Source organism: Halichoerus grypus, chromosome 7 (genome assembly GCF_964656455.1).
Source record: "Halichoerus grypus chromosome 7, mHalGry1.hap1.1, whole genome shotgun sequence".
Lineage (NCBI taxonomy): Eukaryota > Metazoa > Chordata > Mammalia > Carnivora > Phocidae > Halichoerus > Halichoerus grypus.
Window position 1 is genome coordinate 90,565,623 of NC_135718.1, and position 26,217 is coordinate 90,591,839.

The 26,217-nt window shown below is 46.3% G+C and overlaps 2 protein-coding genes across 20 annotated transcripts in view; one reads left to right on the plus strand and one right to left on the minus strand.

The window, feature by feature from the left end:
- The window catches only part of COQ8A (coenzyme Q8A), a 40,224-nt gene extending 39,083 nt beyond the window's left edge, over nt 1–1,141 (plus strand). Inside the window, exon 15 of the mRNA XM_078077859.1 lies at nt 462–1,141. Within this exon, the coding sequence (XP_077933985.1) occupies nt 462–755 (294 nt within the window). The 3' untranslated portion in view covers nt 756–1,141. The remainder of the gene's footprint in view (nt 1–461) is intronic.
- Nucleotides 1,142–2,628: 1,487 nt separating this feature from the next.
- Nucleotides 2,629–26,217, minus strand: part of CDC42BPA (CDC42 binding protein kinase alpha) — a 333,148-nt gene continuing 309,559 nt past the window's right edge. For 13 of the 19 annotated variants that reach the window (XM_078077870.1, XM_078077871.1, XM_078077866.1 and 10 more), the window contains 8 exons: nt 25,616–25,713; nt 22,937–23,021; nt 20,731–20,854; nt 19,954–20,071; nt 15,229–15,414; nt 12,427–12,544; nt 6,935–7,092; nt 2,629–6,494 (listed from right to left, as the gene is read on the minus strand). In XM_078077870.1, coding sequence (XP_077933996.1) covers nt 6,363–6,494; nt 6,935–7,092; nt 12,427–12,544; nt 15,229–15,414; nt 19,954–20,071; nt 20,731–20,854; nt 22,937–23,021; nt 25,616–25,713 — 1,019 coding nt within the window. In that variant the 3' untranslated portion in view covers nt 2,629–6,362. The remainder of the gene's footprint in view (nt 6,495–6,934; nt 7,093–12,426; nt 12,545–15,228; nt 15,415–19,953; nt 20,072–20,730; nt 20,855–22,936; nt 23,022–25,615; nt 25,714–26,217) is intronic. The other 6 variants (XM_078077878.1, XM_078077877.1, XM_078077876.1 and 3 more) reach the window with 1 other exon arrangement.

Sequence of the window (26,217 nt, forward strand, 5' to 3'; positions counted from 1 at the left end):
AGTGCAGGGAGAGGGCACAACCTGGCCCACCTTCTGAGGTCTGGGGGCCGGCCGGCAGGAGCCTGGAGCCGGCTCTGCAGCCCTTTAAGTGTGGGGGCACTGGTCTGTGTTCCTGTCCCCTGAACTGTCACCAGATTTCCCCGAGAGAGCAGCCCTTTCCCCTCCTTGCCAGGGGGGAGGCTGGGCGTCCGGGCCACCCTCAGGAGGGGTGCACAGGCCCGCAGCCAGGCCTCCAGGCTGTCAGGCTTTGGCCGCCATGCTGTGCCTGGGGCCCCTGCCTGCCCTGCCTCACGTGAAACCGGGGCACACAGCAGGCTTCCCCCGGCCCCAGCTACCATTCCTTAATCTCGTTAATCATCAGACGCCCCCTTTGAGCCTCCTCCCCTTCAACGCCACCTGGTGGGACAGCTCCGTGCCAGGGCACGGCCCCACTCACCCTCTGCCCCACCCCCTCCCGCCAGGCCATGGAGGATGCCCACCTGGACGCCATCCTCATCCTGGGGGAGGCCTTCGCCTCGGAGGAACCCTTCGACTTCGGCACGCAGAGCACCACCGAGAAGATCCACAACCTGATCCCTATCATGTTGAAGCACCGGCTCATCCCGCCCCCTGAGGAGACCTACTCCCTGCACAGGAAGATGGGGGGCTCCTTCCTCATCTGCTCCAAGCTGAAGGCCCGCTTCCCCTGCAAGGCCATGTTTGAGGAGGCTTACAGCAACTACTGCAAGCAGCGGGTGGCACAGCCCACTCCATGAGCCCCCCGCCCGGTGGTTTCCCTCCTGGGGACGCTAGCAGAGGGGTACAGGACTGCCGTGGGATCCTTGCCACCCGAAATACGGAGAAGCCTGAACGTACATAGAGGATGAGGCTTGTGTGTTTCTAGAATGAGACTTGTGTTTTGTGCCCTTTGCTCGAGCCTGTGCTCCGAGCGGTGCTGGCAAAAGCCCTGTTTGCATGAGGCCCTGCCTGCTCTTGGGCTGGGCTGTGCACTGTGGACAAGTGGACGTTTCTGGACCCGTGGAAGGAGATGAATGTGCCAGTGTCACCTGGTTAGATCTGAGGGGTCACCACAGGCTGTTCATTTTTGTACAATTCTTGTAATTGTATGATTTGTTTCAATATTAAAAAAGACAAAAACCCACCCTCCTAGCATCATGGTGTGAATTCTTCTGATGGTGACCAGCCCGAGGTCAGTGTCACACCCTAGGCCGCCTCCAGATACACCTGAACGCTCAGCCCAAATTCATCACTGGGGGGGAGGGGGAAGATGTGTGCCCCCTGCACACACCACACATGCAGAAGAGCCAACTGGGGGGCGGTGACCCCTACCAGCAGGGTCTGCCTGGCTTGCACCCCAGGGGGCCAGGCTACTGCTGAGGGAAGCCTCCTGGCCTGTGGTTTTTCCCACGGCAAACTGAATTCCTAGGTGCAGGCATCTCTGTGCACGGCCGTGGGGCCCCCTCACAGCCCGGTACCGTGACAGGTGTACCAGATGGTGAAGGACGCAGGGAGACTGCTTCAGGACAGGATGGGAGGTCTGGCTGGTCTCGGTGACAGCAGCTAGGGGCCTGGCGCCCAGCACCACCTGCTCCAAACCCTTGTCAGAGCCGTCGTGGCCCTTCTGAAGGCTGTTTTTGTGCATTTTTTTAAACATAGTTTCTGCATTTATGCACCGCCTTCTGGGACATTCAGGGCTGGCAGGGTGTAGGACGAACCGGCTCAGAGCCCATGTGGCTGCTGAAGGTCAGGATCTGGAATGAGGGCAGCCATGCGGCCCGAGCTCCCTCTCCGCTCCCCAAGGGCCGGCAAACTGTGGTCCACGGGCCACATCAGGGCCTCTGCCTATGCGGAAGTTGTCGTCTGGGGACCCAGCTGTGCGCATTCGTACCCGAGCTAAGGCCATTTGGGGCAACGACGGCCACAGAACCAACAAAGTAGAAGTTTTCACTGGCCCTTTATGGAAAGCTGGCCAAGCCTCGCTCTCACCCACTGCGCCAGGCCTCTCTGGAGAGGCGGACATTACAATGCGGCGCCCCGCCAAGAACAGGAAGGTAAACTGCATGAGAAACAGAACCAGGAGGGGGCCTCAGGATAATGAGGCACAGCCAGCTTCAGATTTCCTCTGGTAAGAGCCCGCAGGCTGGCTGCGCGTCCCCAGGTGGGCCGTTCTAACCAAGTTAGGGACATGAGCAGAGGCACTAACGTGCCCGAAGGATCTGCCGCTGCCCTGCAAACAGCAGACAGAAAACCAGCCGGCTGCCTGGTTTGTACAGTTTTGACAGCCGGTGTGTGTGTCGGGGGGTGTCTGGCTGTGCAGAGGGTACCCTGCGGGGCAGGTGCACACAGAGCAGGCCCTGGAAGCCTGCGGCAGGGCCTGGCCTCACCCATGGCCTGACGTGTTCTGGAATTGCTAGCCGGAAGAGAACGGAATGCCACCCTTACCTGAGCTACGGGGCAGAACTAGGAAAAGTCCCTGGTTAAACTGATCCCGCATCCTTCTGCAGGTTAAGGCGGGCGCCTGGACCAGGAGGGGGACTGGCAGGAAGCAGGATCTAGGAAGACGAGGAGAGTCAGTCACCTTTCCTCCACTGCTCAGACCTTTCAATCAGGGAAAGACAGACAGGACCGTGAGGTCTAACAGCTCCCTGTTTTATTGCAATACATCAAATTCTGGTTAATATTAAGTGATACCAACATAAAATATTGGCGAGGAGTCTTGTTACATTTTTTACTATCCCACCTTAAATATTTCTGTGCAAAAGAATCTACACCACTGTCTGGTAGCAGAGAATCGCTTATAAACCTCTCTAAGACATTGAGGGCATAAAACCAAACAAAAGGAAATAGAGGCTAAAGCAGTATCTTTTTCCCTTCCATACACACATTTGCCAGCATTATATTCTAAACAAAAAAAATGATTACACCTAGGCCATGCAAAACTGTACAATATTACAATGAGAAAAAACCCTAAAAAATTTATAAAATAAATGATAGTACACTATCAAATAAAAAGGCAGGTCATTTTGTTTTCATGAAAGTTTCCAGGTTTGTTCTCCTCCTTCGCCCCCGTTAAGTGACGTGGCTCCTCGGGTGTGGCGCTCGTCCCTGGGAAGGGAGGCAGGCCGGCCCACTGGCCAGCGCTGGGTGGCCGACGGCTCCAGTGGAAGCCAGCCCTCTTACCCAGCTGGACTCTGCCAAGAATCTGGACTTGAGCAATAACTGAAGTCAGAACAAGGAAAGAGGTCTAACAGGTGCAACGAACAGTCATGCAGCTTACCTACTAACTCGGGCTGGGCCAGGGAGCGGGGGAGCAGAGGGCCCGACTACTTCCTTGTCTGCCCAGCGTGTGTGACCGCTGCCACGGACGGACAGACAGCCCTGCTATACCCGGCGTTCGGCGTGCCTGCCGTGCCCTCCCTGGCTCTTCTGGAGTGAGACCTGAGAGCGCACAGAAATGCGCACAGAAATGCAGCGGGTCTTTCACGGAAGTCGATGTGGCCACTAAGTAACAAAATGACAGGACTCTAACCATACAGAAGGCAGAGAGAGGAATGACAGATTGTTGCTGTAAACGTAACAGAATTTCAGATTCTTCCCAGAAGCCTGGGTACGAGAACCATGTGGGAAACTGAACAGAGGGGCCCTTCCAGCTCCAGCCCCAAGCCTTCCAACCGTGCTTCTGGGAACGAGCATGCTTCGCTGACGTAGGGGTGTGCGCGTGTCCCAGAACTACAAAAGTGAAATCTGCTTTAGTGAGCATTTGACCAGGAGGAAGGCTTTTGTTTTTGGCAAAAAGAAATATATATATATATATATATATATATATATATATATATATATATATATATATAATTTTTATATACCCAGAGCACACAAGATTAGTTAGAATTCAAGGGTAGACAACAAATTGGCTGGACATAAATAGCACCAAAATACCAATACGTACAGACTATTCTAGAAATGCCTCACTGATCTGTCCTTCCTACTGTGAAATGTGTGCCTACTGCCAGGTGTGATTTTAAAAGGTCCTGCAAGAGAATCGAGCAGGACTTCGGGCAGCAATACCCCCTCCCTGGTCTTTGCACCTACCTGTGTAGGTCTTCTGTTTCCCTAGAACCCATTCCCCGCCTTTTCAGATTATTCTTCTCAGAAGCTTCTGCTGGTAACTGCTTCGTATCTGAGAGGGGGGTAAGCCCAGGAGAAGGATCGTTATCTTAGGAAGAACCGCCCCCTTAAACTGTTCCCCGTGGCCCCAAACTCTTGCCGTCAGGATCGGTCCTATCCAGCACTGCTCTACTACAACTTAAGACTGCTGGGGACTGACCAGAAAGTGCCGGGGGGCAGGTCCCTGGGTCATTACCGCCTTCGGGGGCTCTCTCCTCTGCCCTGCTGTGACTCACCGCAGTGTCGTCTGGACCTCAGGTAGGGTGACCCTTGGATCCTAAAAGCATCCTTTAAAAAATAAGCACCTACCGGCAACACAAATTCACACGTAGTTGTCGAAGCTACAACGAATGGCTTAGTGCGGAGTCCCGTGACTCACAGCTGGGAAGCAGGAGGGGAGAGGCGAGGGGCCGGAGGGGGGGTGGTCAGGAGGACAGGAGGCAGCTGGCCGCAGGCCCTCAAGGGAACGCCAAGTTCATGGATGGGGCTACCGGGTCACAGGGCAGGGACCAAACTCAAGGTCTGATCCTGGGCATCTGGACATACAGGAGCATCTCACACAATACTACTTTCCCCACAGCAGAACGACGGAGAGGGGCCTGGCCAGCATGCGCGTGCGCAGGCGGCCCCCGCGGGCCCTCTCTCCCCTCACCGAGCCTCGGGCGCCTTCTCAGAGCAGCACTGGCCGGACGCCCCAGGGCGGCCACGGAGCTCGGACACTGCCACTCAGACTCCACGCGCGCCTAAGCTGAGAGAGAGGAGGAACTCTTGTCGCTAGTTCTCAGAGAAATTTAGATAAAAAGGAAGAGAGCCAGATTCTCTTTACTTCCATGAGATATTTTTATTTCTTTCTCTGCTCATGTGCTTAACTGAGGAACTAACTGTGAAGGACTCCAGCCCTCCGGGGTGCGTACTTGCTTCCCGGTGTTGGCGGGAACAGCACAGTGCCGCCGGGGCACCTGCCTGGCGGGCCCAACACTTCTGTTTTCCACCGGGGGCGGGGAAGAATATTTGGTTAAGGCTGTGCAAGTCCTTGCATTTGAGGTTTTCTATTATTTGGTAATTAAACTCTCGGGCTTCTCTGAGGGGGGCCCTGGCCAAGGACGCCTTGTGGCAACGCAGGGAGGAACAGGGTTAGCCCAGGAGGAAAGCACGTCTAGGAACCTTTTTAGGGACCTTCAGAAGCCATGACATCGCTTGAGTGCTTTCAAAGGAAGGACTCAGGAGGTGACGAGACCACATTTCTACATTCATCTGCAGAAGATAGCAAAATACAGTAAAAACTGAGGAGTGTGGTTCGAATTCTACCATTACCAAAAGATCTGGAAGTAAAGTTGCCTGTTCACGCTGCTGCTGAAGAGGCGTCCTGGGCTGGGTCTGGTGCTTGGGCTGCAGTCCAGAGCAGTCGGACTGGGTTTTGAAATGTTTTCCTGCAGCCCCTGAGGACCGTGGCTGCGACCAGAGAGGGAACTCTGACTCTTTGCGCTGTCTACCAAGGTCTAGAATGTCAGCTTGAGGCCTTCCTACCCTTTAAATTACTTAGCTGGAAAACAGACGAGAAACAACACATTTCTTTAAATTAAATGATCTCTCTCTTATATAGGAATCCATCTTTTGCTGAATACAAGATGCTTTTTACTATATACATTCAGTATTTAACCTCTACATTTGTGTACTTATTTAAAATCTGTATTGTAGTAAAATATGCACTGTTTTAGTGAATAAGGATTTACTGGCAATGATCAGGTTGACATTGGCTGTGGGTGCTGGAGGAGGGCGGGGGGCTGGCGGGGGGACCCATGTGCTGCCTGGGGTGCTGAGACTCTGCCGTGGAAAACCAGTCTGCCTGACGTTCTTCCCGTGCACATCTGCGAGGTCTGTCTACTCGAGCTACCTTCAGGGAGGGGGACACGATGATGGGAAGCAACTCTAAGTGTATGAAATGGAATCGATATTCATCGAAGCTGCTCAGTGGAAGTCTGCCTTGATGGTGGTTGTTGTTAAGTCAAGGGGGTGCAGGGGATGTGGGGGGCATGGGGCTGCAGGTGCAATCGTCCGCGTCCCTGAGCCCCCACCCTGCTCCTGCCGCTGGCCCTGGGCCTTCCAGGCAGGGGCGGGGGACGGATGTGGAGACAGGGCAGTGGAGGGGGCTGAGAGGGAGAAGCTGCTCTGGCGTCCACTCTGAGCACCAAAGCCGCTCATGGGTCCCAGCTCCCGCGGTCGGTGCTCTCCAAGGAGAGGCTCTTGGTCTTCCGGGGCGACACTGGGCTGGGCGGGCTGCTTAGGTTGGAGCTGTTGGAAGCTGTGGAGTGCCTTGGGGAATCTGAGTCCTGTGGGGCCCCAAGAAGACATTAGTGAGAAGCAGAGGTGCAGGAGGGGCTCAGCTCCCCATAGGCGACCTGCGGCCACCTGAGCAAGTAAGCCAGTGTGACTGGTCTACCGTCAGTAATGAAGCCCCTTTTCTGAGGCCAGTAAAGGGCACAGAATACGGCAAATGTTCAACAGTCCTTTCTGCAGGCCTTTAGAAATGTGGGTCCCTGTCATACAAAAGCTGTTAGAACATCTGTGCAAAACTGCAGTGTGCAGCCCAGGAGACCAGCCATGTCAGCACCCCCAACCTTGCTCCCGGCTGAGCAGGCCCCTGAGTCCCGACCCCTGGCTGCAGCTGAGGCCACTCTCGAGGTGGTGGCATCACTTTGGTAAGTGTACGAATCCTTTTAACACAGGACTTCTCCAGATGTGACATCACTGCTGCCCACACCCCACTCACCTCTCCGTCAAAGTCCCTGGCTGGGGTGTCACTTCCCTGGTCCATGCCTCCGGAAGACAAGGAGCCCTCTGACGGGGAGGGCATGGGCTGCCACTTTGCGTTGTAGCTTCCTCCAGAGAATTCTCTCTTTAATGCACTGCCGTTCTGTGCAGAGGACCCTACAGGACAGCATTCAGGTGAGGCTTCGCATGCGGATGGACAAGGGGACAGCCCTGTAGAAAGTGTGTGGACTGGGGAGATCCTGGGGAGACCCTGGGGCCAGCCACTGAGGGGTAGCATTCTCGAGCCCACTGGCCTCTGCACCCACCACTTTACTGCTGGAGAATTTGCATGAAAAGCAAAGGGACAGGAGAGAAGCATTTTTACGAGAGAAGCCTGGGATACAAAAGTGAGGTGAGATTCTTTAAAATCACATTCTAGTTTGGTCTCAGAGCTGAAGCACCTAAAGGAGGGACCAGCACCATTCAGAGGGAGAAGGATGACAAAAAACCCTTAGAAATACTGGGGAATTGTTTGTACCTATTTAAAGCTCTCAGTATTTCTTTTTATTCTTTAGTTTTTGCTTAAAAAACAGTTTAATCTTGCTGAGCTTCCATATTCAGACCACGGGTCTAAAGAGACTGCCGAGGTTTTTTCATATAAGATACAGACTGTGACTGTTTCCATTTGCTGCTGGTTGAACAAATCCCAATTTAGTGTTTTTACACTAAGAATTCAGTAATAGTGTCAAAAGATGACCGTGCTGAGCACCTCAAGTACCTCACAACCACGAAAATATGAGTCCTCATTTGTGCCGGAACAGGAACCTGCCTGGAGAGGCCCCGTGCTCGGACACTCCTGGCCGACTTCCCTCCAGCCCCCCTTGGCTGCAGGCGGCCAGCGTGTCACCGTAATGACTCCCGTGCCGGCCCCCAGTGCTGTGTGCACACCGTGCACTGTGTCATGGAGCTTACCCAACTGTGGCAGAACTTCAGCGGTCCCTGTTCAAGCCTCTTGTGAGGATTCTGGAATGCACCTCAGGCTGGGAACCAGGGGTTCCTCTTCCTGCCTCCCCGGGAACCTGCCCCCCAGCGCCCCGTCTGCCTTGCAGACTCTCTCACTAGACACACACTGCTCCTCACGGTTGCCATGAAGATGTGCCTTACTTTTCTGAGGGGGCTCTTCTGGGTCCTTGGATCACAGCCTTACTGAAGGCGTAGCTCATCCTAATTCCATGCTTGCTTCAGTGCCACACAAGCTGTATTTTATTTTTGTGTAAATTTTGTTACTCTGAATAAAAAATCCACACCGCCAGAGGCTTCTGTTGCTCTGCTTATTAACTGCGTGACCTCGAGCACGTTCTTTTACCGTTCTGAGTCTCGGTCTCCATCTGTAGACACAAGAATAACTTCTCCCTTATGGGAATTTTCTGGGAACAACAGCCCTGGGTACATGGAGAACACGGTGTGACCCACAGGCGTGCAGTGGGGCCTGCGCAGGGCTGCACCCCGTTTACCTCCATTCTAGCGCCATTTATAGAATGGAAGAAATTAATGCCACCTCAGTGATTCACACTTTTTTTAAGAATGAACTTTGGGAATGTTCCTTTCAAAGAAAAGTTATACTCGACCACTCCAGTCTTAACACATTAAAGCAGGGCTATTTTGTCTGACCAGCAAAAGGGGCCTGGGGACAGTCTGAGGACTGTGGTCCCAGCTGACTGAGGCCACACTTGGGCACGGCCTCTTCTAAGGAGCACTGGCTTGGGCGGCGAGATGTCTGACTCTCCATGACCTCAGGAGAGGCGAGGCTCCCCAGTGAGCAGGCCGCTGACAGGACTGGGTCTTCCTCTTTGGGGGGAGCAGGATGGAGCCATGGTGGGAATCTCTGTGTGGCTCTGACTCCACGTTGTGAAGCCATGTCGAGCTCGGCTCTGGAAGATCTGTGCTTCTGGTTGTGGAGACGGACAACAGGGCCCCTATTACTTCTTGTGTCTCTCTTGGCTGGCTGTCCTTCTGGAACCTTCTGGAAACTTCTCAAATGAGCTGGGCTCTTCTGAAAGCCAGCAGAAGGCACTTGACACAGCAGATGCCCCTTGGGATTCCTGGGAGGGCCTTCCTCTTACCAAGGACCTCAAGGAGACCACGCCTGCCGGTTCCTGCAGACCTGGTGGGTCAGCAGGGACAGAAGCCCCTCACCACGGCCCTCCTGGGGAGGTGGCCACCTCAGCCCTGTGCATACCTGCATTACAGGTCCCATCTTTACCTGCCATTCCATAAAACCAAAGTCCTGAAAACTGAAAGTGTTTTCTTAAGCTTGATGTAAACTCATGCAGTGGGAAACCTAATCTGAGCTAATCGGAGGCTGACTACAGAGCTTATTTTAAGATTACATTTATTTAGGGGCGCCTGGGGGGCTCAGTCGTTAAGCGTCTACCTTCGGCTCAGGTCATGATCCCAGGGTCCTGGGATCAAGCCCTGCATCAGGCTCCCTGCTCCGCGGAAATTCTGCTTCTCCCTCTCCCACTCCCCCTGCTTGTGTTCCCTCTCTCGTTGTCTCTCTCTGTCAAATAAATAAAATCTTAAAAAAAAAAAAAGATTACATTTATTTATGTATTTATAGTGTGACTAGTCATGAATTTGGCTGTATAAATATTGATCTGTTTGTGGGTGCTGTCCGGATCTTGCTGGAATGTAACACGTTATACGGTAGATTCCTTTCTTATATATATTTAAAATCTGAATTCTGAAAACAAACAAAAACAACATCTGGCCCCAAGGGTTTTGGAGAAGGGATTATAGACTTAACTGTTAATGCTGTAATACTCTCTTTGCATCTCAAGTCTTGAGAACTTATAGCAAGTTATAGTGTAAATCCATTATCTTATGTAGCCACCATTAATAAGAAGAAAATAAAATGCTTATCACTTTTCCAACTGGCTGGAGTTTTCACTGTGGTCAGGGCCATACGCGGGGTGGCGATGCTCTCAGGAGGCAACGACACAGGGGTCGAAGGCTGACACTGAAAGCCCCACGCACGCGGACCTCCCCCCAACCCCGTGCTCACACCTGCCCCGGTGCTCCCACCCCGGCCCTTGGGTCTGAGTGCTCCAGAGCACACCGCACGAGGGGCAGGGAGTCGCCCGGAAATGAGGTTATACAAAATCTGCTGCTTCTGTCTGTCTGCCTCTGTGGCCACCTGCTCTGGGGGAAGCAGCCACCACAGCACGAAGATGCTCAGAGAACACAGGGACAGGCCCACACTGGTGAGGAACACCAGCCGTGTGAGAGGCTGCCGGCTCACACTCCAGCCACAGCCACGGGGAGCCTGAGATGAGCCGGCCAGCTCAGCCGCTCCCAGATCCCTCACCCTCAGAAACAGAGAGAGATAATCAATGATCATTGTTTCTTTTCTTTTCTTTTTTTTAGAGAGGGAGAGAAAGAATCCCGAGCAGGCTCCACACCGAGTGCAGAGCATGACGCAGGGCTTGATCCCATGACCCTGAGATTATGATCTGAGCCGAAATCAAGAGTCAGATGCTCAACTGACTGAGCCACCCAGATGCTCCTGATCATTCTTTTTTTTTTAAAGATTTTATTTATTTATTTGATAGAGAGAGGGACAGAGGCAGAGAGAGTGCGTGCACAAGCAGGCAGAGCGGCAGGCAGAGGCAGAGGGAGAAGCAGGCTCCCCTTGGAGCAGGGAGCCCGACACGGGACTCGATCCAAGACCCTGAGATCATGACCTGAGCCAAAGGCAGATGCTTCACCGACTGAGCCACCCAGGTGCCCCCGGATCATTGTTTCAATCCAAGTTTCAGGATACCGTGTTCTGCAAGAGAGGTAACTACTACAGCATCACCCATCTCTATAGCGCCAGGGCCTAGAAGCGACATCCAGCGCAGAGCAGGGCTGACTCCAACGTCTGCTGTGGGAACAACAAGGCCCATCTGCAGCAGGGACATCCATTCCGATAGCTAGCACTCAAGAATGGGAGGCAACAGATACGTTTTCTAACTGAGTGACTTCATGTGAAACTGAAGCGCAATCTATGTCCCCTGGAGACCAGCTGTGGGCGTGAAGAGAGGTCCCGTTAAGATTATGACGGATGCATCTGCACTTCCGAGGGCACCCTCTACTCACAACCTCCGAGCTCTAGGCTGATGCCATGCTGCTTTTGAGAAAGTGACAGAAAAGCGGCCCTTGGCTACAAGTGATCTCCCCCGAGTCAGAAGCCACGATGACCGTCTGACATAGCTCACTGCTTGTGGATCCAGGAACTACCAAAGATCTCTGAATTCAACAAGACTTAACTTCTAATTGCTGCAATCAGTCCAATGCTGCTTCTGTCCACTCCTCTCATTCTGAGGCAGGCAGCTGTTAGCATCCCTGCACTTTTACTCAGGCAAACAGTGCCCTCCCCCCTCCCTGCCCCGCCAAGTCACTCCCAGATGCAGCAGCGCAGAAGCCCAGCATGGGGCAGAGTTTTCTCTCCCCACAGCCCCTGAGCCCAGGGTTCTGTGCGGAGTATAAGACAAGAGATGCTGAGGTTCAGGGTGAAAGGAAAGAGGCTGGCAATAAAGACAGTGGGTGAGCCACCTGAAAGCGGGTGCTTGGTCACAGAAGATCGTACCCTCTGTGCCCCAGCAGAAGACTTGATGTCTACTGGATGTTCACCAGATAAATGACAAACATCATCCCGCTTCTGTGGCACAGGTTACGATCCTGAACTTTTCTCATGCTCTGCCGGCCCTTCAAGAACTCTGGCTCCCCCTGCTCCAGCAGGAAAACGAGGGTCACCTGGAACTCTTCCCTCTCCCTCGCCTCCCACAATAACTACCCTCCAGGCCTTACTGTTTTCACCCCAAAGCGTCTCCCCTCTTTCCTCCTCTGCTGCCGTCCCCCGGGCCCGTCACCCCTGCCGGCCACTCTGACAGCCCCACCAGGATGCGCGCTCCACTCTTGCCCTGTGTCCAGTCTCCATCTGGCAGTCGGAAGGATAGTTTTAAAAATGTAAATTGGAGAAAGGTCCTTCCCTACTTCACATTCTTTAGAGGCTTCCTATTGCGATCCTAATAAAATGTCTCAGCTTGCTCTGCACGTCCCTGCTTGGTCTGACCCTTGCCTACCTCTTGTGCTTTATTTCTTGGGTCACTCCCTGACCACTACCAGGTAGCCACACGAGTCTTCTCTCAATTCTTCAAACAGGACTCAAACACGGCTTCCCCACTAGGGGCATGTGACCTTCCTAATTCCTCTCAGTGTGACTTTGTCCCCAACGGCCACCCCTTGTTACTCTGTGATGATGCCCTATTTATTTCCTTTGGAGCCTCAATCATCACAACTTGTGGTATGAAATGTCTGTCTCCCAGGTGGACTGTGAGCTTGATAGGACCCCGTGATTGTTTTCTTCACAAGTGCATGTGTGCTTACTAGGCACTGCCCAGGAGCACGCATGCGTGGGAGAGGTGGGGGGCGGTGGGGAGGTCCCAGGCTCCCAGGGGCAGCACTTACTCGCTGACAGGCCACTGCTGGCGCTCATGGAGCGGCCGGGCTCAGGGCGGGATTTGGTGATGGATGGAATACTGACTGAGCCACTGAACACCGCCCGACTTTCCTGGGGCCGAGGGTTCTGAAAACAAAACACAAAGAGAAACTCTTCAGCCAGAGAGAAAGTGACTTTCTGCAGAGATGTCTACTTCTCACTTCAATTTCAACAAATAAATTATGTTGACCAGAGTGATACAGAGCAAGGAACAGACTGCATAATCCCTCCTGCCCCAAATTTCGAAACCCTAACAGAAGTAAACCTCACCCCAATCAAGGGTAAGTGCTCCTCCTTGTACTTAGTGAAGTGGTTATCAACAAATAAGAATTCTCTTTGTTGTGAGAACAGTAAGTAAAAGTTAATGGTTAGAAGTGACAGCAAAGTGTAGAATTACATGGACATTTGCAGATAACGGAAACAAAGCTTCCACTTCCTACGAGACTTCCACTAGGATGACTCCACTAGTTGAATAGAAGCCCACTTGGAGGCAAGTCAGTGAAGAGTGTATTTTTCTCCAGTAAATGTTGCACTGTGTGACACTGGATGCGCGTTCACACCCCCGATACCCAGGCTGGCCGAGCAGGTGCTGTGGATCCCAGAAGGCACGTCTGGAACCGCCACAGCTTGGGGAGGGGGGAGTGATCTCACTTGGCAACACTGGCTTGAGAAGTTTTCCATCACATTATGGAATGGTTTCAGGGTTCCAGGTAGAAAAATGGGCTACTGAGTACTCTGAAAGTCACACAGGGCTCGAGAGGAGGCTTGGAGGATGAGCTGTCTGAACATGGCTGAGAACAGAAAGCACTTGGCTGCCTCAACGGACCCAAACATTTGAGACCAGAAGTAGGGGCTGCTGATACCTGAGAGAACTAACAACGGGCCTAGGTGGGCAGTTAGGAAAACATGCGTTAATATCATGTGAAGAACTCCAAATCCTCCGTTCTGAAGAGCCACGCCAGCTGAGAGTCAGCCGGCTGGCCGCAGATCCAACCGCTGCCATTTTGGTTCACATACCAAATCTGCAAAGTCCATTTAATTCTTAGTGTGTTATTTGTTCAAAGCAAATGCTTTCCCTTTTTTCCTCTAAGAAAACAAAACAATTAAAACAGAAACAGTGCCAGCATTTTAACATTCATGCATAGAGAAGCAACCTCTGAGACACCAGTGACATGCACACAGTGCAGCAGAGGAAAGATCAAAAGAGATGGGAAGGTCAGTTTCAACGTTTAAATTTTTACTGTTTCTGCTGTAAACCTTATGATACCTTGGAGATGTCCTTCCCTACAGAAGAAACCTACCCTAGAATAAATGGCATAAATGAAGCCTGTAAAAATGTATCAGTTGTTTAGTAACACCGAATGCTGAAGTAATAAAAGACTGACTCACAAAGACATGTTTTGTGAGGAAAAACCCCACAAAGACAGTTTACCATTCATTCAGCTGGAGTTCAACTTCCATCTAAAGTGACAGGAAACCAGCTTTGCTGGTCTTTTCCATGCACAAACACACTTCAGATTAGGGGAAAACTTTCACTGACGACAGTGTTTCTAACTAGCAGAGGACTGACTTACAGAACATCTCTGTCATCTTTCATGGGAAAAATTCTTGACCAATTAATTTCTACAACATTCCTCTGGAATCCACTCCCTGCAATCTGTTACCAAGCAAACTAAAGCTTATTTTTATCATCGTTAATCTTATTTTGTCAAATAAGACATTTAAATGACATTATATAGTTTAATGTCAATGCCATTTCAAACATTATAATTTAGGATACCTTTATAATACAAACAAAAATACAAAAATAAACTTCTTACCCTATAGTCAGTTTTCTGTACAAATAAAAAATTGGTGCTACTACTTTGCTAAGTCAGAGGGTGCTGTGGGACATGGGTTTGCAGGACAGAATCCAACTATCTTATTTGCAAAATGAACTTGAGAAAAGGTTCCTGAGGAGTTAGCTAAGTGTGCATTTCTTGCTGGAAGTATGGATAATCTGCTAATGCCCACCAGCTCTCCGGCCACCACAAGGCCCCTGGTTACAGCCCTGTCAGGCTGAACCGAAGGGGCCACCAGCAGAGGCCACGGTCCTTCCGAATGCAGCCCCTTTGTGTTAGTTTTCTCTCTGATTTAGGTGTTATATCTTGGATCCTGGCTGGAATTAAAGGCCTATCAGTACCTCAAAGACTAGTGAGATTATCTTCTTTTTCTCATTTTTCCTGTGACTCATTAATACTATTATAATTTTTACCTGGGAGATTTTTTGGCTTTTCAAAAAGGGGTTTATTGTACAAAGTAGGCCTGTGGCTAGGCCCTACCACAGACTTGAACATCACTAAATGGAAAACATTTTCTCTGAATTGAACCGGTTCTAGGCTAATGAGCTATAAAAAAAATGGAGAAATTCTGGGATTCCTTTTTTGTTTGTTTAAACAGAATAAAGACCCACGCAGGGGCTATTTTTAATGATGGTATCTGGAAAGGGAAAATCATGATGGGAAAATCTATGAAACATAAAAATACCTCCAACACTGTTCAAAAACTAAAAGTGAAATCCTCCCCCGTCTTCACGTTTTTCCTCAAAAGAAGAAACAAACTCGAACTTGAAGAGGAGGAGGAGGAAGAACAGAGGTTTAGCAAAAGAGAAGCAGGCCGAAGGCACACACTCACAAAATGCCCCCCCGCCCAAGCAGAGTTACTTATCAAGCCAGCTACAGGAGGTCCGCACACGGTTAGTGGAAGTTAACCCCTGACTCAGCTGTTCATACCCTCAGAGTCATAAAGCTTGGTGTACCAGGGACAGAGCGCAGAGACGGGGAATACTCGGGGTTTATGGAATCAGGAGAGAGAAATTTTTCAGCAGAATTAACAGTCATGTGATAGATGTGCTCAAAGTTGATCGGAGAGGAGATCAGGCCGGAGTGATGATGAGGGGATGGATAAGGGAAGCCTGGCTAACGAAACAACAGAAAGAACAGAAGTCGTGAGGTCATGAGAACGGATCCACTGGTCATATGTGACATTTCACAGTACGCATGGAGCAGAAATGACATATCTCACATCAGAACTGAGTCCTTCACAAAATACTTTCAGGCCTTAGAGAATTAAATTTTGTAATCCTCCTGCCAGCAACTGAAACAGGTGATGTGCAAAAGATCATTCGCTTTATAAAATTATCCTTTTTTATTACTTGCATCAAGTGAGCAGAAACTGGACTTTCGGAGCTGCAAGGAGACGTTCAGAGTTTAGTTCAGGATTTTCTTATTGTGATAGAATCAAAATATGGCAGAAACATACAAACAACAGTAAGGACAGAAAGAACAAGAATGTGAAAGAGCAGCGATCCCACAACCAGCCTCTTGCTAGAAGTGCTATGAAACTTTCTGTAGAAACTGGAAACCATTTCCTGGGATGTACAGACTCTGACGTGTGTTTGGTTTTACTGATCTTATTTCCCTCTGACAAAAGCAATGAGGGACTGAGGAAGACCTTAATTACTGGCATGACTCTTAGCAGCCCAAACCTGTCTCTACTTAGACACCCAAAGGACAGGTTTGTTTTTAACAAGGGAAAAAAATCTTCCCTTCCATGTCTGGGTGTATTAAAACATAAAATAACATAATACTAAAGATACAGGAAAAGCTTTTCAAACTGAGAACTCTAGTTTTTCAGGTACAATGACTTCTGAGTAATCTGGGAGCCATCACTCAGCACCCAGCCACCGTCTCTAAGGGGCATTTTCGAGGTTCAGGCCCGGAGAGCGGCCGCGGCATTCAGGAGCTGGAGGGAAGGACTTGTGGGGAGAAAGCTCGCAGAACATACGCCTCCTGAGCTGGGATGAGCCAGCTTTGCTTAACAAAACCTGGCAACTTATGGAGACTGAAACAAAAGCTTTTCTATAAGATATTGTTTTAAGTTTGGAGATGTGAGTGAACCAGTACTTTCCAAGGTTATTTCCAAAAAGAAAAAAACTAATTGATGTCAATGTAACTTTGACTTGAAGAAGCAATATTACTTCGTGGAGCTCTAAGGGGTCACTGAGCTAGAAATGTGGTCTTCATGAACAATTCTAGGGATGGGTAAAAGGCTAGGAGAAATGTCATGGGCCAAAAATAAATCTTCTGGAGGTAAACTATTATTATTCTTGTATTCAACTGGAGAAAAATCTGCCCTTTGTTGCCAGCACCCACTATGAAAAAAAGCAAACGACAACCAGGATTCGAGAAGCTAAGGCAGTATGTACTTCTAAGTCCCACATGCCACTTCTACTGACTGCTAATACCCTCCTGGCATACTGACACATGCGCGAAGGGCTCCCATCGAACCTAGGACTCCCTCATCCTGATGATCTCTTGCACATTCGTGAGGCAAACAATCCTCTATCAGTATCATTTTGGTACACAGAAGAACTTCTAAAGATGCCCAATAAACTCTCTAAGCTCCTAAGTATTTCCCAGGAAAGCAGTACTGATATGAGTAAGTTAAAACATAAAAATGTCTGGGGTACATGCTGCTCTTTGCATGGATGATAACATGGAGCTCTGGGGTTTGAAAGCCCTTCTGACACATGTTAACGATAGATGAATTTAATTCATCTTAATTTTTAGAAATTGTTCATTAAACACAGATAATTCCATTTCAGCGGAAAGGACATATTAAAACCTGGGAACATATTAAAATATCACAAGCTTTTCAATAAACATATATACACACAGGTACACACATGTATAGTACTAATTTTTTTCAGACATGCATACTAATGTGTTGTTGACCAGTGCCTACCCCAAAACAAGCACGGGTCTGGGCGGACAGTACATCAAAAATACTGGTTAGGTGGGGCAGCGGGTGCCGATATACAGCCCCAGCTTGGACATCCCTTGCTAGTAAAGGGAAGAAGGCCAGGTGAAACTAAAATTAAGGTGAAGAAATAGGTTTCAAAAATGTACACCAACTTCTTGTCCTGGAAATACAAAAGTGCTTACAAGGTAAGAAAGGACTGGAAGAAACATTAAAAACTGGATTGCATTCTAGGGGCACAGAGGGGCACATGTGTCCATGATGGAAAGAGCCAATGAGGCAGTCATGGGTTAGCAACATCAGTGACAAGAAATGCTAAAAATCAAGAGGTCTAATGGGGACAAGTGGTTGCACAGAAGGCCAGGTACCATGCAGTCAGGTGGGGGAAGAATCTTTAGGAAATGCTGTCTGAGCTTGTTTAGCTCAGTAATTAAGACCAGACGTTATTTTGAATAAAAAAATAAATAGAGATTTCTTTTACTTTAAGTGGTGGGAGGGTAAAGGAAGAAAAAGTGGGGTGAGGAGGGATGCCCTGATACAGAAGTTCTCATGATGTTTGAAGTCTGACATTTCTTTTCACTGTGCTCATTCATCAGGGTGTGTGATGACCAAGTCTTATGTGTATGAAGCTCTGAAAAACTTCTGGAACATTAGCAAATTGGTTTTTCACCTGATGGCAGAAGACTACCAAGCAGAGGAATATTTTACGAAACCCTGAAACTATTTCACCTGAAGGAAAATATCGTGATTTCTGAGAGAGAGTAGAATATATAGAAAAATTTTCTATAATTCTTCTGTTGTGGGAATATATAAGATAAAAACTATATATATATATATTTTAAGATTTTATTTATTTATTCATAACAGACAGAGAGAGAGAGAGGCAGAGGGAGAAGCAAAGCTGGCTCATCCCAGCTCAGGAGGTCCTCAGCAGGGAGCCCAATGCGGGACTCGATCCCAGGACCCTGGTATCATGACCTGAGCCGAAGGCAGATGCTTAACCATCTGAGCCACCCAGGCGCCCTGTATATTCTTTTTTTGTGCACCAAAATGAAGCACAAGTGAAAGAAATTTTAATTTAAAAAGTATAATACGTATTAAAAACTTGTTAACTGCTGAAATAATTTTGTATTTGTTGATATATTGCTTTGCAACATATTCATGTTTGAAATCTGCATCCCTCTATCCCTCCAAAATCTTAAAACTTTCACTAAAATGGTACATTAGCCCTTGAGCTATCAAGTATAGGCTATAACATGTATTCACATTTCCAATGCTTATCAAAATGTAAAAATCCTCTCTAAAATGACAGAGGGTTTGGACTGTATGGTTATGTCATGTTTACTTGAGAATAAAGGAAAACCAGCCTGAGAACTTTAAACACATGCTCAGGATGAGCAAACAGTAGAGAGAAATCTGAAATCTCATTCCCAGGCAAAAGGTGAAAAACCAGTGTAAGTTTTAATATGATAGGTAAGTGTAACAGTTTATTATTTAATGTTTAGTCTTAGATTTTCTACTTCGTTTTAATTACTATTTTGAACACTTTATTCATAATTTATCCAACACAGCTAATAAAAATCCCCATTCCAAGAGGATAAATGGCTACTGTTAAATGATTTGAACTCCCTAAAGGAGGGGACAGCACTATAACTAGGTCATCATAATGCCCCGGTGATAACAGTAAGAGCATTGTATTGGTTCATAAACAGGGTCAACTGGTTAATCGGGGTATTTCCAGTGAGGAACTCAGACTCAATGACTGATTTTTTTTGTTCTTCCCATGAAACAAATGCAGGACTACCTTCAAAAGCTTAATTTTATTATTTTAAAAAACTTGACTGCACATAAAACTATATTACCTGGCATTTTTTTCTGTCAGCGATAGACCCTTGTATCTTCTATCACAGCAGGATAGTGCTGGTAGTGGTAGTGGGGGTAAGAGGACAGACTCCCTCAGAAAGAGCTCTGGGTCCAGATTCACAAATCTAACGCTACCACCCATGATCAAAGGGGTCCTATGAAAGTTTCAATAATTTGCTGAGGTATTGTGATACTGGAATGTTAAGTGTAAACAGAGCCTGGAAAATTAGCTAATTCCACCAATATTCTTCATCTCAACATAATGGGTACAAGAATTCAATCTTCATGTGAAAAACAAGTTTTCCTATGTTGTCAATTTTTGTGTGGAAGACAGACAGGGCAACATGTTTGTAACTGGGGAGAGGAAGAAGGTTTGCTTGCCCAACCAGGTAAGAGGTGTGGCCATTAATGACCAACCTAACCTGGTTCTCTGGCAGTAAAAAAGGCCAAATATCTGTATTGAATTGCTAAAACATAATGAAATGTTGGTGATTTCATGAGCAAGTTCTGAGTCTTGGTACAGATCCTCTCCAAATCTGGCAGTGTATTCCACCACCAACAGTAAGTCTGGATACGGGACAAGTTTACGGGGTGTGCAACTAAGTAAGAACTGGATCTGTCTGGTTTCTCATAGATGCCCAAATGTTGTGTTTTTCTCATCATGTATATATCATCACGCATCTTACACATATTATGATGTATGGACACAAACATCTCGTCATCATACTAACATATCTTCTTAAGTCTACATATGGATTTAGGCACACATGTATGCTTTCTCCCCCTCTGCCCCACTCGTAACCCCGTTCCCATTCTCCCTTCATTTCTCTTACCATTGGCAGGTCTTTTAGGATCTGTATCCCATCTCCTGGGCCCATGTGTGCTATGTGGTTGAAATTAGTTGGGTTAGAAATTAATTTATTTCTCATTTCTGGATCTCGTAGCATCTCTCTGTAAGATAAAACACCTGCTTAGACACTTTTTCTGTGATCGACCTAGATGATTTTAGAAAAAAATTAGCATCCTTTATTCACAAAAATAAAACTGTGAAATCATATTTAATAAGGATAGAATTAACTATAAAATATACTCCATTAAAACTTTACTTAGAAACTTCTGTTTTAAATAAAAGATCTTGAGCATTTTGGTGGGAAAATAGGCTTCTCTTAGCACTTACATTTAAAGCTGTATTTTACAGATAGTTCTGACCATTCTATGTATGTCTTTTAAAATAACTGAAAACACTTTAGCGATGTTTTTATATGTGCCCGGAAATACTATAAGCCTTTGGGCTCTTTGCTCATGAGAGCTAACCCGAAGTTCTAAAGCCTGAACAGATGTACCACATGCAGACATGTGCTGTTTATATTATTATACAAAGGCCCATAGTCTAAAAATTGTAAGTATTTCATATACACAGAGCAATGAATTACAATATGATACTTTAATCCAGTGCATACTCACACTTTGGAGAGTATTAATTAAAACTACACTGAAAAGTACATTCGTGATTGCAGTTTTGATACCATAGATGGGTGACAGATTTTAAGAGCTCAAATCTACCTTCCGAGTCAAATACCAGTATCACGAAGCCTCAGCTTCATACCCACCTCCTCTGCTGCATCCTCTCCTCTTCTGGGACCCTGAAGGAGAAGCGCCGTTTGTTGTTGATGTTTCTAACCATCTGCTTCCGACTATTGTCCGATGTTTCAGGAACCACCAGTTCATCCCCTTCTGTTAGAAAAAATACCAAGAACGGCGATGTTCTTTAAAGTGCAAAAATGCTTTTTATCTGTTAATCTCTAAGACAGTACCAACATTCACCAGTTGTACAAACTACGCAATTCTCATTTTTAAACGTTGTGTGTTGATACTCACAGCAAATAATAATTTAAACCAGGACATACGTAAACAGGTATATGTGAAAATTAAACATAGCTTACAAAGTACAGTTTCACTTTAATTTGATTATAAACATAAACTGGCACAATTTTAGTGGAAGACAAGAAAAATGCAGTTGCCTGGGGGGTCCTGTCACTTTGCTCCCTCCCCCTGCAATCTCTCTGCAATGTCTTCTCTCACCTTCCAGGCACTGGGTCCAAATGCTCTTCCTGTGAGGCTGTGCGGCAGACAGGTGTAAACGGGAAATTATTCGTGTAAATGATAACTAAAAGTATTTTGACATAATAAAACATGTCCTTTGCAAGATCCAGTCTGCCAGATGTGCACTAAGGACAAAACCTTGCGCTCCCACCAGCTTCCTTTACTAAAGGTAAGACTCTGTTGCTATTTCTACTCGTCCGATCTTGGGGAGGAAATGATACTTAATCGTATGCATCCAGTTTCAATTTTAATACCTAGAAGTAAACAAAACCGTCTGCCAAGGGCTCCCCAGACCTGTTGAAATTTGTGAACACACTCTAGGAATAAAATAGGCAGCTGTATTCACACAACATGATGGATGCCATTCTCTAAATAAGGAACAGGAGAAAAGCCAATCTTCAGAATTTTTAACAGCCACAAAGCTGAAGTGAGAAAAAGGAGATGAGCGGAAGCCTGCAAGGCAAGCCTGGGCAGATGATTAGCGGAAAAGCAACATTCTGCTTGGATGGGAATAATGATGTAGCTTCACGTGAAACACAGTTTTGGAATTTGAGAATCGTGAGGGCAGAGCAGGTCTGGGTGAGTGATGGTGGAATGGGAGATGTGGGACAGTCAGAAGGCTGCAGCAACACTTTGAGCCCCTGAGAGATGAAGGACAGAGCAAGACAGAGAAAAAGAAAGGGCCTCTGGGGAATGGGGCCCCTTCCTTTTCCCGAGGACAAGACACCTATGCTGAAATTCTGTCAGGTATTCCCTCACTAAGCTCCGCCTCCACTGCCAGCTCAGAGCAGAAAGATGAGAGTACGGGGAACGCAAGTGGAAAGAGGCTTCATCCTACGGACACGACCTGGGACATGGACATATTGCATGATCATCACGGCCACACACAGTGAGAAGAGGGTGGAGCCAATCCTATACCAATATTTGGACTTCCTCTAAGAGACAGATACAAAATTAAGTACAGGCCCTTAGAGGTGAGAGGTGTAAAGTTCAAGTGTCATTAGCTTCATGGTGGATCCATCACTGAGTGGGAATCATTTCTAAATTCTGACTCTCCCTTTGGAAGTCCTCTCTGACAGCCACCAGTCCGTCAACCCAGAGACCTCCAGAGCGCCAAGAGCACATGACAGACATCAAATGTGAAGGCAAGTAGTGACTGTGGACACAGCCCTCGTCCTCTTTGGATTCCCGTCCTGGGGCTCCCACTCCCCGCTCCCAATTCTGGTGCTCCTGGGACCCTCCTCTCCGTTCTCCTTGCCCTGAGCTTATATGAGCACTTCCGAAGTTCAAAGCCCTATGTGTTGTCAGAAGATGTATTCTCAAAGTCCCCGGTCAGAACTCTGGATGAGTTTTCACAATTTTAGCACCACAAACCTGGGTTAGATTTTGCAGTATCAATAATACAGAAGACACAGAAGACACCTACAGCTATACTTTCTCCACTTCAGTCGGTACTCCACAAAAAAATAACACGGTAGGTCAGCAATAAATATATTGTGTATACAGCTACGCAAGATTAAACAGAATGCCTTTTTAGGCAGACATTTATCTTAATAGACTGAGGATAGGATGACAGTAGCCAAGATCACAGACTTTGGAGTAAGATACACCTGAGTTTAAATCTGGTCTCTGCCACTTATTTATTTTCCTCAGGCAGTCAGCTTAGAGAGAACATTTCCATTGAAGCTACCCTATTAATGTATATTTTCTTACCTGCCATCTTATTTTTGAAATATATTAATCTAATTGTCTCCAACCCTAAAAGGTTTAATGATCCTTCACTGTTTAAGGGTCGAACCTAAAATAAAAAAAAAAATAAAATAAAATTAGTATTTCAATAAAACCTTCAAATGAAATCATAAAACTTCTGGCCTATTTAGAAAGCACACACTATTGAGACCTTCCATCTATCCTTCCTCTTCAAAATATAGCTCCCTCAGAAAATCAACAAAAAATTAACATTAATTCTGATGGGTATTATAAAATTATCTAATTTGAACAAAAAAGTTACAATGACAACATTTTGAAGGAAGACTATTCGGGTGGAAAAAAGCAGAAATACATTTAAATCTTAAATTTGACTTTTTAAAGCCATTAGTGACTAAATCATTATACTAAGAAGATATCAATGCAGCTACTTTATGAATGTGATTAGAACTATATGTCCACATATGACAGAGATGAAACTGTGTACCACTCAGGGGGGCTGTCAGTAAACGGTGACAAAGCAACTCCTCACGTACATGGAACAGATGAATGGAGTCCCTACCTCACACCACAGATCACACACCAACTCTACAGGGATTAAAGACATAAATACAACAGGCACAACTTTCAAACTTTTGGGATAAAGGTCCTATTATCTTTATGACCTTGAGTTAGGAAAGTTTCCTAACAGAAAAAAGATAAACCTAAAGGATAAGAATGATACACATATAACGACATTAAAATTTGTAACAATAACCCCTGAAACTAGTAATACCCTCATGTTAACTAACTTAAATTTAAATAAAATCTAAAATAAAATTTATAACAAGTTTTCAGCAAAATAATATAATTTATTGTTATTAAAATAAATGCTAAGCAAATTAGCAAAGCAAAGCAAATGCTGAGCAAAATACACAATCAAAATGGATAGGACACAAATGGAGAAGATTTACCCCACCCCTTACTAACTCAATATTTACAATACATAAAAATTTCAATAAATTAATAAAAAAGAAGCCAAACAGAAAAGTGAGCAAAAAGCATGACTAGGTTTTCACAGAAGAAGAAATAAGAATGAACACATAAACAAAAGTAAGATGAATAGACATACAAAGATTAGGGACATGCAAATTAATGCTTCGATGAGATAGAATTTTACAACCATTGATAATGGTTATAAAACTATGAATTCTGAAAATGGCAAGGTCAGAGAAGATGTGGGTCTGCAGGAACTCCTCTGTACTGCTGGGGGGAGTATGAACCGGTACAATGACTCTGGAAAATAATGACACTATCCTATAAAGTTGAACCCTTGCTTTCCCTGTGCCCCATCAATTCCACTCCTAGACGTGAGATATAAAGAAACTCCTGCACATGCACCCAGACACAGGCATCAGTGTTCACAGTAGCAAAACCTGGAAAATAATTCAAAGTCTGCCAATCAGAGAATGGAGAAATGAACTGTGATTTATTCACTCAAGAGAATATTTTATAGTAGTGAAAAGCAATGAGCTACACATAGCACGTGTAACAACAAGGGTGAATCTTGAACTATGCATGAAGAAAGCAAGGTAGATAACACACATGTAACATTTTCATAAAGCTCAAAAGCAAGCAAAACTCAACAGTACAAAATGAAACAACTGTTTAAGAATATTTAAATATGCAGCCCCCCCCCCCCCCAATCTGTATTTTAAGAAAAGCAAAGCAATGATACCTACAACATTCCCTCTCTGGGGAGGGGCAGGGGTATGGGATAAGGGAAAAGGACACTGGTAGAGGCAGTGATATTGGTCATGTTCTGGCCCTAAAGTTAGGAGGTGGGTTCATGAGTCAGCAGTTGTTTATTATGCTTCATAAAGGTCACATTCTTTCATATACATTATAAAATTCACATGATAAAAATAAAACAGAAAACTAAACCCAAATATACAAACCAAAGGGCCATATTGTAGGTGCTGTACATAAAGTGGGAGTATTTACAAGAGTTTTCATTGCTGATGTGCTTTAAGATCGGGGCAGACTTCGAAATAGGACGTTGGCTACTTTCTGGTACCTATTCCTTTACACCTGCCCCCTAACCGATGATACAAGCTACATATATCTGTATGAAACTATTAGTCTTCTCTTATGCAAAACAGTCATTGTATACCTATAAAATTCCCTTCTGTTATCATAGGGAGATATTAAAGGGAAAATCATGTTTTATTAGGAATATATAAAGCCTTTGTGTTTTAATCATGAGATGTTTAAACAGTTTTGGTTCTAAGTTTAACCACCTTTCTAGCGTGTGAGAGCTGTCTCAGGATTAGAGCCTGCATCCCATAATGTGAAAAGCAGTTACAAAAAAGAAATGACAGCCTTCTCCTCCCTCAGAGCTCCTGAAGTAGAAGACGACACTGGCATTTTAGGTTGGGTATAGATTCTAGTTGCTCGTTATGACAATACTCCTATCGATACAGTGAAACTAAATGTGATAAAAAGAGTATGGTGTTGAATTACCTACAAAATTAACCAGCTTGAGTTTTGTTTCTAGTGTTTCTCCTCTTAGCTAAACCCCAAATTACCAACTGCCAGAAAATGCCTGAATAGTGAAAAATAGCCAACTATTAGTGTTTGACTACACTCCTTAGTGTTTGACTACACTCCTTAGTGTGCTTAGCCCATATTTCCACATGAAATTACCTTTTTGAGTGGGAGAGTCTGAATCCATTCCATAGAGTTCACGTCGAAGATATCAACCGCGTTTTCACTATACACCGAGAGATATGGTGCATTGTAACCTGCAAGAAGGGAAGGAGGGAACAGTGGCTAATTACTTCTAACTTGTAAACCCCAAACATTTTGAAAGATCTATGCTAAATAATTGTAGAGCAGAATCCCACCCAAATCCTACTGTGTTCATGTAGTAGCCACTTCAAAACATTTTTGAGGCAGACAGAACATAAGTCATAAATGAGCAGAGGACATGCCGTGGGTCAGACGGCCACTTTAATACCTAAGGATTCTGCTAACACAGACGGCGGAATATTCCCTTCTCCAATACAAGTTCTATAAAGGGATGTCATTAGATTTTTTTTTTAAAGTATTTGATTCCTAAACCAGTTAAGATACTGACAGCACAACAACTTACAAAGCAATCTTTAGGTGAGACCTGCCATCGCATCTATGAACATAGGATCACGCACCTGACACAGGCACGTGAATGGGGTAAATGTTCAAAACCGCTTACTGGAAGAACGAACAACGACAGACGGTGACACAAGCAAGAAGAGATGAGATGGTTG